The sequence below is a fragment of the Xiphophorus couchianus genome, chromosome 15, assembly GCF_001444195.1.
Source record: "Xiphophorus couchianus chromosome 15, X_couchianus-1.0, whole genome shotgun sequence".
Lineage (NCBI taxonomy): Eukaryota > Metazoa > Chordata > Actinopteri > Cyprinodontiformes > Poeciliidae > Xiphophorus > Xiphophorus couchianus.
The window spans coordinates 2892863-2912951 of NC_040242.1; the positions used below are offsets into that span (position 1 = coordinate 2892863).

Below are 20089 nucleotides of genomic sequence, written 5' to 3' on the forward strand. Positions count from 1 at the left end.
TTCTTATGTCTCATGATGGAGGGAAAACGTGACATTATTATAATTTTATGAGGTCGGAGAGTCTTGCAGAAAACACTAACTAATTGCATCACTAAAGGTTGGGAAATATGAAGCGCTCCCTCTATTTTAAGGGCACGAACAAAGAACTAATGTTGTTTTCTGGTCCACATTCAAATTACAGACACTTGGATGTGATTTCTTGTTTTTTTTCTTTCTTGTATTTTTGGCTGAGAACACAAACTATTGGCAGCTTCTCTTTGAAATCATCTTCAAAACCTCAGATCAGCCAAACTCTCAGAAGCTTATTATACAGAGATGGGGAACATTTGGTCAGAGCGTCCCCGTCTGCAGCGAACAGATAGCAGGCAGGATGGAGAGTTTAAATCGAGAAGACACTGTTTGCAAAGCCAAACCTGGTAAACAGCTTCTTCACTCACATCAAACTTCAGTGAGTCTCAATTCCTGGGTTATTGACACCAATAATAAACTTTCAAGTTTGCATTTCAGCCTCTAATGATTTCAAAATAAGTTTTCACACATTCATTTCAGCAGACTTCAATAAATCCAACATCTCAGGATTCCTTTTGCCTTAATTTATTTGATATGAATCTGAAACAGAAGTGTAATAATTCTGCTGACTGCAGCGAATCCTGCGAGGTGTCAGGAAGCAGCGCGCCTCTCTTCATGCATATTCTACTGGCTTATTGGCACCATTTTTACAGGAGTCCCAGTTATTTTGGAGGTCTGTGTTACATAACAATGCTAATGAAGAGAGACTCCTCTGGGAGTTCAAGGCTGCAGATATTTAGGTTTCACTGTGGGACAATTTCTCTGTTTTCATATGTTAGGTTTATGTTCGCATTTCAGTTAAAATCAAGTATACTTAACACTTTTTGCATATTTTTATTCAAAATTTATTTTCTCATTGAGGGCAAGAAAAAAATTAGCATTCTTAAACCCTTGAAGCATTTCTCTGACTGCAGATATGCAGAGTACTGCTGTCTATTCATGGTATTCAGAGTTTTCTGTGGAATGTAACTCCAGAAAATTTGCAGAAAATTTGCCTATTCACTAATTTTATGAGAGCATATCTCGAATATTTTAAATAAAATGCAGCCTAGGAAGCTGAAATACCAGAAGCATTGCAACTTCACACACTACTGGCTGCAGCCGATCCAGGAACGCCTTGTGTTTTCTCTTTGCGCTCCAAGACAATAACCCTGCATGTTAGCTTCAGTGGTTGTGGTATTAATGCATATTAAGTTATATTTTCAATTCAATTCAAATTTATTTAACCAAGGAGAGCACAGTAAACAATGTGGCATGTTAAAAGCAAAGCAATCTTTGTTTTGTACAGGTTTTCTAGCTTGAGGCTAATTTGCAAACCAAGTCCTTCATTGGGTCTTTATAAAAAGACAGCAAAATTAAAATGAAAGATTCCTTTCTCACACACACGCGCACACACACAGATAAATACGCAGAATTTCTGCAGTTAGAAAACTCATTTCTCTTTTAACGCCATTTCTTGATTTTATGAATATCAATGCACTTTCTTCATTTCCAGTATTTTCCATTTTAATGGGTTTCTAAGAGATGTTCACCTCTGTGTCACGTCAGAATTATGCCCAATGGAGCCAAGAAGTCATGTGTTAATCCTTAACTAAATGTTCCCAGATCCTCTGATCAACCTACAAAAGTAAGGTTTGCATAAATAATATACAGGAATATGTAAAAAGGAAGTATCATTATTTATTTTTTACCTTTATTTCACGAGGAAAGTCCTACTATGATTAAAACTCTGGTAGCTGCAGCTGCTCCAACAGTAATTTTGTCGATTTAATTCAAATTAAAAGTTGGATTATCCTCAGTTTTTTCATTAGACTTTGCAATTGCAATAAAAATGTTTTTGTTTTCACATCTTCACCAGTAGAGCAGAAAAGCAACCTGGAAATTTATATTTATTAATTACAGAAACAACAAAAGGTTTTTTTTTCCTTCTGTTTTCATTATGAATTGTCAAAACTTGATGCAGATCTACAAATGGGAAAATAAATGGGAAAAGGTCAACCCCCAAAAAGATTCCCACGCTGTTTCTCCCTTTGTTCTGCCAGCAGCGTTACCAGCTAATCATCTATTTACATGACTCACGGTACATTTACAATCTCCCACGTCGCGTTCGCTGGCGATTACTGAGGGGAAGAAAACAGCGGAGAATTATGGAGCGGCCTTCTTTCTGTCTCAACACACAACAAAAGGGAGCCCATCTGGAGGAGAGGGCAAAGCAGATAGCGAGGCAGTAGGACATGTTGCCGTGGTAACGAAGCAAGGGTGGGATGAAGCAGGAGGGGGCCTTGGAAGACGGAGGAAGAGGAAGAAAGGCGGGGGGTTAAGAGGAAGGCTGGAAACCGCCTGATGATGCTTGTTTGAGGAGAAAAGTGAGAAGAAAACTGAAGACGTTTTCGATTCGCTCAGATTTTGATTTCAGCAGAAAAACTGAGCATTTCTGGTGCAGAAGACTGACTGATGTTTCCACTAAATCAACAGCTACGTGGCTGAACGCTGCGGTCGTCGCAGACAAAAGGCTCTGCCACTATTGTCTCTGCTGAAAGAAGGATGGAGTGGCTGAAGTGAGGCAGACAGGAGGAACGGGAGGGCGATGATGTTATTAAAGAAAGAGGTGGGGGAGGGGCAGGAACACAGAAAGTAAAAGGTGGGAGGCCAGAGAGGAGGAGCGAACAAAAGATTACTTCACTTCTTTCTACATCAACTCCTTTTCTGATCATGGAACTGAATATTTTCTCCATTTCAGCTTCATTTGCTTCACAATTTACTGAGTTTTATTTCTCATTTATTCACTGAAAAGGTCAAAGCCCAATATTTTTTACCAAACTTTGTCCCATTCTAATCTGAGCAGCACAAAAACATGAGAATCCCGTTGAAATGAGTCCCAGATGTGACAGAAATGTGTTTGACTGTTGGAGCGACTGAACATCAGCAGGTTGTTTCCTGCTGGAAGGCGTGGCCACATCGATCTGTTCCCACAAATAATGGGCTCAGTTAAAGGGGCTTTTAGCTTATTGATAAGATGCTGCGTGATTGATATTTTATCAATATCAGGACAGAACTTGCTGATGTTTCAGCTCTAATTGGCATGTAACAGGTGACACCAAGCGCTCAGCTTCAGCCACGTTACCTGCAGTAAATGTTTTTACTGCAGATCTGCCTCTGATTTCTATACAGGTCAAAGTTCACTTAACTCGGCCTGCAGGACCCAACTCCATACCAAGGTGGTGACTTTACAGTCTGCCACCACGAGGAAGGATGCTTCTGTTGTAAACTTTATACCTTTCATGCAAGACGAACAACAAAATAAAACATAAACACTAGATGTGACAGAATTTGATGCTTCACAAAATGTTTTATTTCTTCTCACTGAGCCTCAGTTAAAGTGTGTTGAATGGAAACACATAAAACAACAAACATCAAAATAAATGATTTCTTCTGAATTTAAATCTAAGTTTTCAGGAAAAATGTTTTTATTTGACTTTAATAGAAAGTAAAAGCCTTTGTATTTTTAATCAATGACTATTGCACAACGCCAACTTTTATTTCAGGTTGTTTGGTATTTAGAAGAATCTCATAGATGTTTCCTAAACACCAAACCAGATTAAATATATGTTCAAACATTTCAAGGTATTTATTCATGGCTAAGGCTCATGTTAGACAAAAAAAATAAAGAAAGGATGGGAATAAATTTTAAAAAATGGTCAAAAGTAGCTTACTTTATGTAGAAGTATTGTTAGGAATAAATAAATAAATAAATAATACAGCTTATTTGGTATTAGAGGAAAATGTATGCATTTATGCCTTAAAAACTCATAAAATAATTTTTTATACTAATGTATAAAATGTGCTTACATGTATTTTTGTAGATTTTTATTGACTCATGAGATGATGAGATGTAATTAGAGGCATAAAAGGACCCGATCAATCAAACTTTAAAACTGTTTTCTCCATTTCTCTAATGGATTGTTCAAAACTGAGAAGAGCTAAAACAAATATGTAATTATTGCTATATTAATTCAGGAATTATTGACATTTTTAGGGGTCATCTATGAAACACATAGAAATAAATACATTTATTTTATTTAAAATAAACTGAAATAAATGATTTATTTCTGCAGTTATAATATCTGACTGCAGAAATATGGAGCGTGGCAACTGAATAATTTTTTGTTTCAGAAATAACTCTGAAATCTACCAAAACTCTTTAATGATTTCAAGCGGAGCTGTCGGTTAGAGTGATCTAAACGTGATGAGCGGATTGAGTCCTTGTACTTTACGCCACATCGTCATGGAAACACACAGCAGCTGTATTTGCACATCTTCCAGAGTTTTTCTTCCATGGACCCAGCAGCTGGTGAGAGGTTGGTTAACTGTCGGAGTGAGAAGACGGCTCATTCATTACTGTGATGGATCACTTTCAGAACCGGAGCCGCAGCTTTGACCTCTGGAACAACATGGCTTCCCTGCATGGGAGGCGGTTCTGGTCTGCTGGCCCTTTAACAGGCTGCAGGATCACATCCAAAACCAGAGAAGTAAAACAACGCCACATTAAAATGCAGTCATTAACTTTATTCATTTGCATGCATGTTCTTAAAGAGTCTGCTGTAAAATAAGCAGCTGTTTTATTCAGACTGGAAGCTAACAGATAATTCATGAGGATTTTTCTGATTTGCTGCTCTAACCGGAATAAATTAGATTTTAATCACTTCAGTTACTTAAAGAAATCACCTAAATTATTAATAATTATTGAAGAATCTCACAATTATGGCATGATTGCTTTTCCACACAGTAGAGATTGTAATCGTGTTTGGAAAACAAATGCACCAATAAATGTTCAATATGGCCATAATGTCTTAAGGTCATAATTCTGATCTGCTCCTGAGCTGTTGGTGTTTTATTGCAACATTTTCTTTTTGATTGTTTTAAAATAATCCGAAATGCTAAACTGACTTATGTAAAACACACATTTCAAACTTGTCCTGAGGAGAAAAGCAGATTCTGGACAGTTGGAACTTTAATCCCTCAGTGAAATTGTAATCCTGCAGGATTATGACTGGATGGGCTTGAATCCCATCATCCAGTGTTTCACCTCCTCTGTTTTCTTGGACTCTTCAACATAATCTCTTTTATGGAGGTGAAGAAGTGCAGGTGGAGGTGTGCTTGTATAAAGCAAATGTAATTACTGTATTTAAATGGTATTTAACTATTTCAAAGAAACTGTCTGCAGAAAAAGCAGCTGGTTATTTATTTAAATGTTGCCTGTAAATATTTTCACCCATGCAGCTAAACGCTCCAGTTTGACCACATTATTTCTATATTTGCTTATTCACAGAGTAAACCATTTTACTGCAGCTTAATATCTTATTACATAATTGTGTTGACATGTTACAACTTAATGCTTAACAAAATATTTTATTAAAAATAGGGAAAAAAAGGTTCAAGTACACAAACCTTCTCTTTGGAGCGTTTCTGTTTGAGATTTCTTACACGTTATGTTACTATTAGTACTTTTTGTTTGCATTTTTACATCCAACTGGTTTAAAATTAAAAACAGTGAAAAAATGAACGAATGAATGAATGAATGAATGAATGAATGACTGACAAAACTACACTATGCATATGATTCTTTACATGCATGTGAAGGCTGATCCAAGCACACGTAAAGAAAACATGTTTGCTGTTTTCCAAACGTTGCTGTGTGATCGTCTCTCACATAACTCAGCTTTTGCGTGTCAGTGCAAATAAATAATCCACAAAATGATTTTATTCATCAAATTTGGCTTGAAAACTTTCCCTAAATGTCATTTGCTCTCCAGTGATGTTCCTACTGGTGGCATAAACCACGAATAGCACAAATAAAATGGAAGATCATGCAAATCATTTCAGAATTCTGTACATATTTCTAATTTTACACAATAGTAAAACACCAGATGGTAAACTATGATTGTTGATTCAAGTTTATTACCAAGAGAAATTAAAGATAGACTTTTTAAAATGACAGTGGTCAAACTACAGCCCATTATCATGAACATCTCAGAAAGAGGCCAAAACCAGTAATGATCCAGTCACTGGGAGGGAATTAATCAACATTCCAGTTTAAGTTATGAATAAAATAAATCATTTTAATGTAGCACTTTGATGTAAATCCAATCAAACTGATCTGCTGTTGTTTTTCTTACTGTCTAATATTATTACAACATGTAATCATATTAAGGCTGCACAGTGGCGCACTTGGTAGCACTGTTGCCTTGCAGCAAGAAGGTCCTGGGTTCGATTCCCGGCCAGGGTCTTTCTGCATGGAGTTTGCATGTTCTCCCTGTGCATGCGTGGGTTCTCTCCGGGTACTCCGGCTTCCTCCCACAGTCCAAAAACATGACTGTCAGGTTAATTGGTCTCTAAATTCTCCCTAGGTGTGTGTGAAAGTGTGTGTGCATGGTTGTTTGTCCTGTATGTCTCTGTGTTGCCCTGCGACAGACTGGCGACCTGTCCAGGGTGACCTGCCTCTCGCCCGGAACGTAGCTGGAGAGGCACCATTAGGGACCGACCCCGACCCCATTAGGGACAAGGGTGAACAGAAAATGGGTGATCATATTAGTATTTAAATATTATTAAATGCATCCAAACACCAAAAGCACAGATGGTTGAGGTTGTGACACAATCAGTGTTTGTCTTCTTTGAAATAGGGCCAATTTTTGCTAAATTACATTAAATTGATCAAATTTGTTTATTACATGTAGATAATTGATAACATCAACCATGACTGCTGTTAGACATCCATCATCTTTGGCATCAAAACTCTCATTTTGGGATCTGATCTCTTCGAATCTCCTGTTTAGTTGCAGTTTTCTGACTGGAAGCACATCCAGTGACCTTTCCTGTTTCTCTGGTTTCCGTCTGTCTAGACTTTACACCCAGAGGCACAAACAGACCCTGAAGAAAGTTGTGAGAAAAACTAAAATTACAGAGCAGATGAGAAGCCTTGAGGAGGCGACTCAGACTCGGCTCTGCTCTGCACACGATGCAGAGCTGCAAATTGGATTGTGAGGGATGTGGTCTGCATGCGGCTCTGTGTTTGCTCAGAAGCAACTGGATCAGGGTCGGCATGACATGAGGAGAACCGAAGCACAGCGAGCATCAGGTGTTATTTTGTTTGTTTTACAACAACTCAGGTTAAAAATTAAATGATTGGCACATTTATGACAGATTCTGATGTGAAAATACAGACTAGACTGCAGCAGTCACAAAAACAAATTCTACTGGATGATAAGTAGTCTCAAAAATAATTGCGATAAATTAGAATATTGTCATTTTACAATTATAATGGCATAATGATGCAAGTTTCCCTTATAAGAAACTTAAGAGGAAGCAGAAATAAATACAAGATACTGTTGATACTCATGTTAGCTTCTCTCATCGATATTTATTAATATTTGAGATATTTATGAGTCCAGAAATCAGACGATTCCTCCAGAAACAGAAGCAAACCTGATCCACAGCTTCAGAGCTGAAGTTGGTGTTTCAGGTGGGAGTTAATTGAACGATGCGCCGGGTGTGAAGCTGCCATCATGCGACTAAACGGCGCTGCAGAATTAACTGCATGGCTGCCATTCTGCTGCTTTAAACTCTCCAACCTGAAGTGACTCATTCTCACCGCCCCACTAGCAGCCTCTCCTCTGCTGAACATTCGCTCTAATAACTCCTCTTCAGAAAGAACAATCAGAGTTAAAACTCTGATGATGCCACAGAGGAGTTTTTATTCGCTGAAGTTTGGATTAAATCTTGTTTAAATGGACTAATCTCAGTCATTAAGTCCATTTGATTCAACAGGAGACAAACATCAGGGAAGGATTTCATTTTGTGCTTACATAAAGAAGCTAATTTCAGATTCAAATGAATGCACACGCATCGCTCTGCACAGCAAGAGTCTGTGTGTGTGTGGGCGTGTGTGTGTGTGTATGGGCATGTGCAGGCGCGCGTGTGTGTGTGTGTGTGTGTGTGGGGGGGGGGTCAGAGGGGTTCTTCATGCCGTGTTTTCATTCTGGAAAAATGACCAAATTTATTCACCTTTTTTACCAACTGATATTCACTCAACAACTTTGTAATCCACGAAAGCAATGCAGTTTAAAATAGCAAAGCTAATAAATCATCAATAATTTATACTCTGTCTGGAGCTCCATAAGGAAACAGTTAGGTATAACTTTATTTTACATTTCTACAGCTAACATCTCCATAAGTTTTTTCTCTGCTGAAAATACGGTTGAAATAATTTTGTAAATAGTTTTCATAGCTTTTAATTAGTGTCTACTCGATATCAAGTTCTTGTTTGGTCAATTAAACTGTTTTTGATTTTATAGACCAACTAGAAGAGTCACAGATTACAATATGAAGGACTCAAGTAAAAGTTACTTTGATAAAAATGTACTTAAATACAAGTTGCAGTAAAGATTAAACGTTCCTCATGAGCAGAAGAAAGTTTTGCTCGTGGATGTCACAATAAAAATGACAGTATCTGTCTCAAACCATTTTAATTAAAGGAGCACCTTTATAAATAAATAAAATAAAACATGCTGACATATGACAACATCCTGTTCATTCAACACCAGGGGATTTTAATACTAACTCAGTTAAAGGTTCAAATCTGTTTTTTCTGATGGTTTTATTTTATTTTTACTCATTAATGGATAAGATTTCATATCTAACTGAATAAATTACTTTCCTCAAAACAAACTCAAGTAAAACTAAAAGTTCAGGTTTTCTGAGCAACTTAAAGTAAAAAGTACAAACACGTTGTACTTAATTACAGTAAATTTTCACCCCAATAGAAACTGGATAAGATCAAATTAAGTCCATGATTAGTAAACAATAACAAATAAAAAAATCATTTCTACATAAAATAGACCAAAGTTTGATGAGATTTAAATGATTTGTTTCTGGTTTAATCAGATAAACCATTTAGAATGAAAGAAATCATAAAATGCATCCCAGTTTCAGAAGAAACACTGTAAATGTTTAACTGTGTTTCTGTGATGAAAACTCACGTTGGTCTCATCTGGACACTTGAGTTCCTTCATCAGCCTAAATGTGTCTGGCCCTTTAAATCTGCAGCTCAACAACTGGATGAACTCCAAGCAGATATGATGCAATATCATACAAGATGCTTTGATTTAAATAGAAGACAGAAAGTGCAAATATTTTAGAAGTACTAAGCAGTTCTGGTATCATAACCTCCAACAGCAGGTATATATTATAAGTATTTATGAACCTGGTAGGTGGGAGTTTTGGAATATTTTCTGGAGACTTAATAAAAAGTATTTGCTTGCTAACTGGATGAATAGGTAATGCACTCATTGGTGTCCAAATAGCTGCCTTTACAAAAAGAGCCACGAATTCTGTAACCTTCCACGGATAAATAGTGTAATAAAGGAAATGAATGCATAAATAAGCAGAATTTACATGCAGAGTGTCAAATGTTTATTCTAAAAATTCAATATGGATAAAAAGGTTTTAAAACAGAACGTTAGTTTAAAGAATCAGTCTAAAAGTGTGGAAGGGAAAATCTGTCCAGCCTGCAGTGACTCTGAGTTTTGAATCAATCTCACCGTAAAGTGCCTCAGGTTACAGAGCAAATAAAATCCGGCTGAGAATTACCTGCAGTATATATCCAATTTTATGTAACGTGTTTTACTTCCCCTGAAGGGAAAGGTGCAATAGATCTATAGAAATGCCTTTTTCATTGCTGATAGTAATGAAGGGTAGCAGCCATGAGCCAGAGGTTGCAGGCCTGTAGCCGGTTATTTGTTTGTTGGGTCTGATTTAGATCTTTTCCCTTCGGTCATTTCAGGATCTTTGTGTGTTTCTGACTTTCTGGAGGTTATTTTGGTTGCAGAGTGGAAAAAACGAGAAGTTAGTGTCTAGTGTGCAGCCCTGCAATGGCCTGGTTTCATATCCATGGTGGATTCAGCCTTTTGCCTGTTGGCTGCAGGAAAAAGACACTTATGGAAACATTAGAGAAAAATTAAACATTAATATGCGTAATATTAATGTTTCACTACATCACTACATTTTGACACATTTACATTTTGCAGTATTTGTTAGTTTATATCACAAATACTGCAAAGGTACAGTAATAGACACATTGTCCGCTCTCTTTCTTCACGTTCAGCAGTTTTTGGGTGAAATTCCTGCTAAAAGTCTCTGACTTTGATTTCCACCACAAACCCATCAGATAATCACTCACAACACACCGCCTTGTCTCTCTCTTCCCTAAAGAATCGCTCTCCCTGTTGGATCTAACTTTGACTAATGGAGCCCAAAACAAATTGGCAGATGATTCACAGCCATGTTGTGAAAGCAATAAGGAACTCCACTCATCTGCACATCAAACCTCACACACACGCAGAGAGAAGAAAGACGTTTTCCTCCCAGGTTTGGCTGCTGACTACAGGACAGCTGAACTCTGCCGCCAGCGCTTTCCTCCGCTAACTCATTTCGATAATGATGTTAAATGTGAGCCGAAGACCGAGAAGACAAATGATTTTTCTGGGATCTGGAGAACAAGGAGGGCATTGAGTGCCTTTGCGTTTTACTAGTTTTCACAACTCTGAAGCAAAATAATAAAAAAGGATGTTTTTTTTGGTATTCTGTTGTTCTTTTGGTACTTTTTGAAAAGCAGAATTGAATCTAAGAGGCAGATTTTGACAGCAGACTAATGGAAGTGAAGCTGGAAGTCTGCTGCAAAAGAAAAATGTAGCTTTTTAGTGTTTCCTGCCTCTGAATTTAAAGAAAAGCAACATTTTAGTTGAAGTGGGATAATTTAAAATTGAACAAAAATTAAAGCAATACAAAAGTTAGAAAAAATTACAGAAAAAGTAAAGCATCACAAAGTGCAAACTAAACTAAAAGCATGTCTTAATTAAAAAATCTTAAGTCTGCTACTGTCATTTAAATCTGAAGAAATAAAAGCAACGATTTATTTGCTTTTCATACTTTCAGTAAATACAACTGGATGTCATTCGTGCAATAAAATGTTATATTAATGTATAATTTCTCTATCAGGATGTGTGTATTTAAAGTAAGAAAAGGATTGGTACTAAACCAGAACCCTGAGGGACTCCATGAAGACGGCTGATCCAATCTCATATGATCTTGTCGACTTAAACCCTGGAAGTTTTCTTTGGAAACTAAAAAGCTGATCAGCTTGAAGATGAACCAGTTCACACTCTGGGTTCACAAGGTCAAACTATTTTTAACGTTCTGTGGTCAACCATCTGAAAAATGAACTAAACAAACTGGGACTGTGAATTCTCCACAGTCTGCAACCAAAATGTCTAACTTGATGTCGCCACACTGCAAAAACATCAAATCTTATTACGTATTTGTGTCTAGTTTCTAGTGCAAATATTTTAGTACACTTGAAATAAAACAAAACTAACTTATCAGTAACTTTTCAGGAAGAAATAGGAGCTTGTTTGAAGTCAATAATTTCTCAATATTGATGAAAAAGTTCTAGTTTCACTGGTAGATTATTATTTGACTTATAACACAACATTTTCCCCATATTTTAAGTGAAATAATTTGATAATTGGACTAGACCTTTTTCACCAATATTAAAGATTGATGGATTTACAACAGCTAAGATATTTGCACTGGAAACTAGACCAAGAATATTAAGATTTTGAATTTTTCACCATGCAGCAGAACTGTCTCAATAGAATGCAAAACCTGATTGAAAATGATCAGAAATACTATTATTATTATTATTTATTTTTATTTTTCAAAATGAATTAATTATTGATTTTGCATCTTGTCCAAATCAAGTTTAGTTAGAAAAAACAACCTTTGGGAATAATTATGAGGAGAACTTCCACAACAACAGCAACGACATCTGTGGAGGAAAGCTGCAGTTTTTGTTTCTTGTTCTGGACACGTTTCCCAGCCGAGCAGCTCAATCAGACGCTGTTTGGTCATGCAGCTTCTTACCTGCAGCCCCTCGATGGCCAGCCGCAGCATGCTGGGGGTCAGCTTGGAGGCCTGCTTGAAGGTGAAGTTGCTCCAGTCGATGATGAGGATGAAGCCGTTCACCTGCAGCTCCGGGTCTTCGATCATGGACTCCAGAGACAGCAGGATGGCTCGCAGGATGTCCACAAACGTGTATCTGAAGGAAACATCACAAGGTTTTCTCTTTTCTTTGAAGTAAAACATGGATGTTTCTACACATTACTCAGTTTGTTTTCATCTGTTCAGCCTTTCAGATCCATAATTCCTGTTTTCTCTGTAGCTAACACTTTAACTGACTGTAAGGCTTAATATCTGCCTGCATGTTTCATGGTTCTTTGGTTATTGCCTCTCAGTTATAAGGTCACTGGTTCCATGCTTGTGGTATCAGGTCAATTGACCAATGCAAACTGCCCTTAGGTGTTGAGTGCTGATGTTTCCACAGTTACAGTCCATTCACAGTTTGTGTTCAACACAAATCTCCAGTATTTTATTGTGTTATGCAGTAAGACACACAAAAAAGTGCAAAAACAGTTTTATGAGGGAAAATGATGCCTGGTTTTAAATGTTTTCCAGCTAAAATCTGGCAAACATTTATGAGTCGATAGTTTGTAGAAAAACATTTTACTGCAATTTTAGCTCCAGCTTTGCACGTCTGGAAACTGAAGGTTTTTCTTCTTCTTTGCAAAAGAATCAGGTCGGCTTACACGGAGAGTGACTCTGAACATCAATTTCAAAGTTTTACCATTGAATCTTAATTACATTTAGGTCTGGACTTTGATTAGGCCATTCAAAAACCTTTGATATAAATTTTCATTGTAGCTCTGGATATTTGTTTCCAGGTTTTCAACCGGGACTGCTTGGCTTCTAACACTTCATATCCAATAATGGAATCCGCAGCATAATGCTGCCACCACCATGTTTCACTTTATGGTGATTTGCATTTGCATCTTCCTCAGCATTCTGATTGTAGGCTAGAGAGCTAACATGTAGTAGCATCTGACCAAAGTATTATCTTCCTCATTCTCTGTCTTTCTGATTTTTCTTGCTACTTTGTCAAAAACAACATTTGTGGGCTGATAGTCACATTTTTTCAATTTTTAGTTAGCTTACTCTCATGTTGTTTAAATTTGCTTCACAAATGTTAATCAGTTTGTGTACTAAAACCAAATAAGATACACATAAATGTATGTTTTTAGCATCACAAAATGCTGACATGTTCAAGCTCTCAGGCTGCAGAGACCTTGTTAGCTAAATTCACAGCTAGCCTTCTGCTCACTTTTATTTGCTTTTCAATCATGTTGGATCTTAGACCTTAATTGCCAGTAATGAAGGCTCCTGCAGAAATCAGCAACATAAGTTGGTGCCTCAGTGGATCCTTGAGGATTTTCATCCAGCTGATGCTTCAGATTCGTCAGCCTCCTGTCTGCTGCTCAGTTACCATGACATCATCTTACTCTTTCATCTCATGGTTTCATCATGAAACTAAATCATTGTGCAGAATCTAAATCCATTTTTTGCAAAAATAATCTGCATAATTAACAGTAATAATGTTCATTTTTATTGTTTTTGTGCATATATTTAACACCAAGCAGACTGACACAGAGGTCAATATGTGACTAAAACTGGTTATTTAAACGCTAAACAGGACTGATCTCTTTTTAAAGCCAAACAAAATCACATTCTGACCCGACTTTTACCTTTAACCTCAACCTAGATGATAATCTGGACCAAATCATGGCGGACGCAGAGCATTTATGGGAACATGTGGGGAAAAATGAGAAGCAGAGGAAGGAGAATGACACAGCAATATTGTGTAAATAATAAATTAGGATAAATGTATGCAAATTAATGATTGATTCAATGTAGTTTAAAACTAATTTATTCAATAAAAATCATCAATACAGGTCTTAAGATAAATGTTGATTAAGCAAAACCACAGTAGCAGCTTTCTTACCCTTAGAAAAACCTACATGGTTGAACTTTTTAGTTATTCATAATCATAGTATTATTTTCACTGTCATCAGTTTATGGATGAAACCAGTCATGTCCAGTGGGCCTTCAGGTGATTTATGGTTCGCCGTCGAGCTCAAAGCAGGTGATCATGGTGTGTAAAAGCAAGCCTGCTTCTTCTCAAAGGGTAATGAGTTAACGAGACTTCAGTCCAGCAGCTGGTCGATCCGTCAAACTGCAGTTAGGCCCAGCGCTGCTTTGAGGATGCAAACATGCTGACATGCAAAAAGAGGATTGTTGGCTGTAACTCGCCTGCTTTTTCAACCAATTAACAAGCAAATATGTGCAACATGTAGAATTATTTGCATCAATAGATTTTTAGCAAAGCTATTGATTTGAAGAGTGCAAGCATCTTTAAAATGTCATTGTTTTGGATGTAAGAAAGATGAAATCATGACCTTTTGCTCCTTCCGTGTGACATGAATGCTGTGCAATTCCACTAAAACACAAGAAATAAGTGTGAAAAATAAAAACAAAGTTTCTATAACCTGGTTGGAAAGTATAAACAACCTTAAACTGATACATTTAACTCTGTTTTTACCAACCTTGCTGCATTCTACCTTTAAAGGGTTTTCCAAATTTCTTAGATTCTCTTCAGCCGAAAAAACATATTTTCTGGTTTGGCCTTTTTAAAACTCAATAGTTTGACTCAATATGAAACTGAAAAACAACATTTAAAAATTTTCTACCAAACACCCGATGGTTTTACGATCAAAACTGACATCATCATGACAAACAAAACCCCCGGTCTAATCTAAAGATGAGCATGAAGCTGCCATGTTTTACTGCTTCTTGTGTCAATTGTCCTTTTTTAGAATTATGGTTCCAGTTTGTTTTCATCAAACCATAAAACATTTGTAAAGATTTGGCATCCATCCATTTTCTAACAGTGGGGTCAGGAGGGCTATCTCCAGCTAATGTTGAAATGAGAGGCGGGGTCACCTGGACAAGTCGCCAGTCTGTCGCAGGACAGGACACACAACCATACACACACACACACACACACACACACACACACACACACACACACACACACTCACACCTAGGGAGAATTTAGAGACACCAATTAACCTAACAGTCATGTTTTTGGACTGTGGGAGGAAGCCACAGGGAGAACAAGAAACATGCAGAAAGATGGACGGGGAATCGAACCCAGGACCTTCTTGCTGCAAGGCAACAGTGCTACCAACTGCGCCACTGTGCAGCCATTGAAAGGACATGATACATTTTTTTGTAATTTTGTAATTATGTTATTCATGTGAACTATTTTCATGTTGGTCTCTAAAATATCAATATTTCCACACGTCATGTTTTCTGATTACGTAATTTGTAAATATTAAATGATTGTTTTAATCTTTCTTATTCAGTACATGAGTTGCCTTTTTACAAAACTCTTTACAAAATTCTTCTTTTCAGTCATTTCTTGCATGATTTTTACTTTTATTTGAGTAAAAACATGTTTCTTCTCTTCCTTGATTTAAATCTTTGCGGATTCGTCCATCTCTGTTAAAGTGTCCAAACATATCAGTCCATTTTATGACCCGTTTTAAAATGACTATATTTAATATTTCACAGCTGTTTGGAGAAGGTTGCTGCAGTGTTTCTTAGTGACTGAGTGGTGCTGAACGGACAGCTCCTCCAGCCTCACTCATTCATTTCTACGGTTTCACAAACACAGATGTCTTTTCAACAATTTCGGACCTAATTTCTTAAAAAAACATAAAAACATAAAATAATTCTCACCTGCTCTGGTCCCAGTTGGCTGCAAACAGGACCAGGATCTTCCTGCCGTATTTGTCCAGATTGGAGAGGACTCCCGGGAAGCCGTCCTTCAGAGCCTGCTTGATGCCCGGGTCGGTGGCCTTCAGGTTCTTGAACATGTCCAGGTTCTGCTGCCTGTACTCGAAGTACTGTGCCAGCAGCCGGAACGCCTCAAAGTGGTTGAATTTCCTCGCCCTGAGGAATCTGAGGATGAAGGCGTCGTCTGTCCTGAGGAAGCCGATGTCCGGCCGGGTGATGATCATGTCCCGGACCTCCTGGATGTCCTGGTGGAGAGTCTCCGGGTTTTCCTTCAGCTCCACCTTGGCCTTCTCCAGGGTCTCCGGAGAGAGGCCAGCCTGCAGGTGAGTCATTGTTTGCAACAGCTGTCCCTCCGTGGGGGGTTCTGGTGAACCAGCTGAGCAACAGGGCAGGGAAGTGGACGGAGAGCGTTTAGTGATCAGTGGCTGACTTCAGATGGAGGCCTGCTGCTCTGAACACGTAATCCACCCTGAACTGGCACAGACGCCGCCGCTGCTCTCATTCTGTGATGCATTTTCTGCATATGGGCCACTCACTTTACGCACACAATCATTTAAAAAAAAACAAAACAAGATTTGAACTTTATTATAATTTCCCAGCATGCAGATGATGATGAAGCGACGTCCGCCGGGAGCTTCAGGCTGCACCAACCTGCTGCTGATCCGGGTGGCCTGAGCGACAGCCGCTCGCCTCCATGTCAAAGCCGCTCCGCGCTTTCTCTCCCGATCTGTGACTCACTGACGACGGCAGCATCCCCGTCTCCCCGAGCGTCGCTCGAAGCGGCCGGACAATGCGGCACGACCCTGCAGCCGCTGCTACGTGAACACCAGCAGACCTCCGCCTTCAAAGCGCGTCTCCATCCGCGGACCTCCTGCGAGCTGCTGCTGGATGAATCCGCGGTTTAAAGCGCAAATCCGCCGCTTATTCTGGGAGCGAAAGTGAAAGAAATCAGAAGGGGAGGCATCCGGTAGTGTACAGGTGTCCCGTGTGGTTTTGCCCCCCTCCTGCCTCCGGTTGCTGCTGTTTGGAGAGGGGTGGGGTGGATGAGGTGGGGGATTACCGTCTGTTCGCTGAAAGTGACTGACATCCAGAGAGTCTCTGCTCGGTGTGTGGATACCGAGGGGGTGGGGGGTGGGGGTGGGGGTGGGGGGGGGGTGGAAAGGGAAGGGAGGAGGTGGGAGGAGTGAGAGATGAAAAGAGGAGAGAGAGAGAGAGAGAGAGAGAGAGAGATGCCAAAACGGGATGCAAGGAGAAAGAGGACGAGGATGGAGAGACAGCTTAGATGGAGGATGAATAAAAAAATTTATAATTTAGAAAGTAAAATAAAGCTCAAATTAATGGACTTTAGTCAGAATTTGTGGCCTTTTCTCACCTTTCTGTGATCCAGTTTTCTCAACATGTTTCAGGCTTTATATTCTTCTGCTTAAAGTTTTATGTATTCATCTTTTAAAATACATTAATTCATTACTTGCTAAGTGCTGCTAACTACAGCCTTATATTCACTGCACTGGAACTTGTCCATGTTTCATCATACATGTACACAATTCAAAGCATTTATTGCAATTTAACGTGGTAAATGTCACGTTAGAGGAAAGTTTGGATTGTTCAACAAATTTACAAATACAATTCTGAAAAGTGCAGCATTTGTGTTCAACCCTTTTTTACCTTCTGCAATGTCATAATTAGTTAACAGTCTCCCTGTGGATAATTTGTTCTCAGTTTGCATCAGTTCCATTAGTTAAAGTGTGAAGTGTGTGAGGAAGACGTGGCGTTGATCATTTTCCAGAAGCAAAATCAAAAACTTAATTAAATTGAGTCTTTCAGGGGAATTTTAAAGCTTTTGTTTTTTTACCAAAATGATTTGGGGTTTAAATTTTTGAAGGAGTCCCTGAATGGTTTCACTTTTATGTGCAAGTAAAATCTTTTTTTGAATAGAGAAAAAACCAAAAATGAACCAAAGGATGTGGGAGGAAGAGCCACTTTTTGCAGCCAGAAATATGCAGGTTGCTCTGTTATGAAATATATACAGCAAAACATTTGTAATGAATATGAAGATGTGCAGCCACAATAGAAAGCCGGATGGTTTGGGGTGTGTGACTGAAAGGCAGAGTGAGGAAGAGGAGGAGGAGGAAGGGGGAGGAGCTGACACCTGCTCAGCAGCCACCAGACAGCTGGACTTTAAAATGCTGAATTAATTTCTTTTGTATCCGCCTGATTATCTCCCATCACGGCTTTCTGTGTCAGTGCAAATGGTGCAGCGTTCAGCTCAGTTAGCTTCACTGCTGCCCGTTAAATCAGCAGTCCAGACAAATCTGGAGTAAATAAAGTCTAAATGAAGCTCTCTGCTGCGTTGTTCTAAACACAGAGCCGTTTATTTCTTCCCCTTAAGATTAGTTACAATCCCAGCATATAGAGCCCAAAGCTAAAAATACATCATGACACAATTTTAAATGATCACAACAGATGTGAACCAGTAGATGTTTGATTAATGTATTCCTGAGTTTTTTCCATAAGTTTGAACTTCAAACGTTCAGCTGGTGGAAGATTTTCCCTCTGATGCTTTGATGTCAGGAAGTGGGTTAAATCTTGAACGTTTGTGCACTGAAGTTTGTTTAACTGCTTTAAAACACGAATATGGGCAACTTTAAAACATTACTTGACCAGCAGGGCAAGAAATGTACCGATAAAGAAAAATAGAGAAGAAAGTGCAGATGAAGAGTCTTTCAAAAATCAAAGATATGAAAATCTTTCAAGCTGAGGTCAAAGTTGGAAAGTGTTTTTTTTCCTGATTTATCCTTTCACGATATGAAAGGTTGTTTTTTCTTTTGTGTTTATTATTATTTTGATTTAAGTTCTTCTATAAAGTTTATTGGCAGCTAGTGAATAATCAACAAATTCTATCTTCAAATGTCCTTATTTAGTAAAACTAAAAAACAGAATCAAATTTTGTCAGCTAACTTTGTGTCCTTTATATAGTTTATAAATGTTTAATTATAACATATGATTGAAGCTTCCCAATCCATTTACTTTCTTCCTCTTCTTGAAGTTGTACTTTTCACATTTTCACTCCTCTCAGCTGTTTTCCATCAGCTAATCAGCACACCTGTTACCTATCCAGGAATCAATCCTGATGCTATTTATATTCCTGATTTCCACACATTCTCCTGTTAATTACCCATTTAAATCCAGTTCAACTTGTGTTTCCAGCAGTCACTTGTGTCTCTTAGGATTTTGGATCCTCTTGCATATTTGTGAATCTAACGCCTCAGTGAAAAAGTTTTATTATCTCTGGGTTTTTTCAGAGAGTTTGCCACAAAACACACTGAGAAAACACAAAGAGAATCCATGGTCAATGGAAAAAAACCCCTGAAAATACAGAGATATGAGCATGACTTCCTGCAAAGCCTAACTTGATTCACCTTTTTGGATAAAGTGGAGTTAAAGGAAACAGTTGAAGCTGTTTGGGGTCTGAGGAAAGATTCAGAACTTATGGTCAGATCAATACCAGCATATAAATCCTGTTTGAAGTTTGGCTATGACGTGACTGAGTTTATCCAGAGAAGATGATCTCAGCAGAAAACCAATCCTGAATAGGAAGTGCAAATGGATAAATTTTTCAGGCGTTGTTGCCCGTTTTTATTAACTGAATGTTTGCTCTCTGATTTTTGTTCCTTGACCCTTGAATGTTTCTGTTCACCGCTGAATTCAGCATGAGGGAAGAAATGTGTCCAATATCCAGACTCAGTTAGCAGTGGAAATGTTTTCAAGCTGTTAAATGAGAAATTAATTCTTAGTAAATTTGTCTGAGTGAAATCCAAATGAAATGACCTCCCACTCACAGCAGCACTGGCTCAAACAAGCAGTGAAGCTCTGCAGCAGCACCACATTTTCTCAAGGCAAGTCACAGAAAAGGCCAAAGAGTGGCGGCCATTTCAAAAGCTTTTAGTTACTATGAAACAGCAACAGTTGCAATCCAAGAAATTCAAAGTTAACAAGGATCTGCACAAAAGATAATGTCTAATTTTTATTCAATCTGTCAATATCAGTTCAGTTTCATTATTCCATTAATTTTCCATGTTATTTCTATTCAAAGTCGTGGGATTTTCCTCCATCTTTACCTGCATGAGGTGGAGAGTAATTCACCCATTTAATACAGAACAATCACAGGGAAGAAAGAGACAAATCTATAATGCATGTTCAAGCCTTGTTCTGAAGT

The 20089-nt window shown here is 38.2% G+C and overlaps 1 protein-coding gene across 1 annotated transcript in view; it reads right to left on the reverse strand.

The window, feature by feature from the left end:
• LOC114158575 (clavesin-2) overlaps positions 1-16999 on the reverse strand; it is a 38303-nt gene extending 21304 nt beyond the window's left edge. Inside the window, exons 1-3 of the mRNA XM_028040209.1 lie at positions 16525-16999; positions 15817-16408; positions 12046-12220 (exon numbers count right to left, since the gene is read on the reverse strand). Coding sequence (XP_027896010.1) covers positions 12046-12220; positions 15817-16205 — 564 coding nt within the window. The 5' untranslated portion in view covers positions 16206-16408; positions 16525-16999. The remainder of the gene's footprint in view (positions 1-12045; positions 12221-15816; positions 16409-16524) is intronic.
• Positions 17000-20089: the final 3090 nt, after the last annotated feature.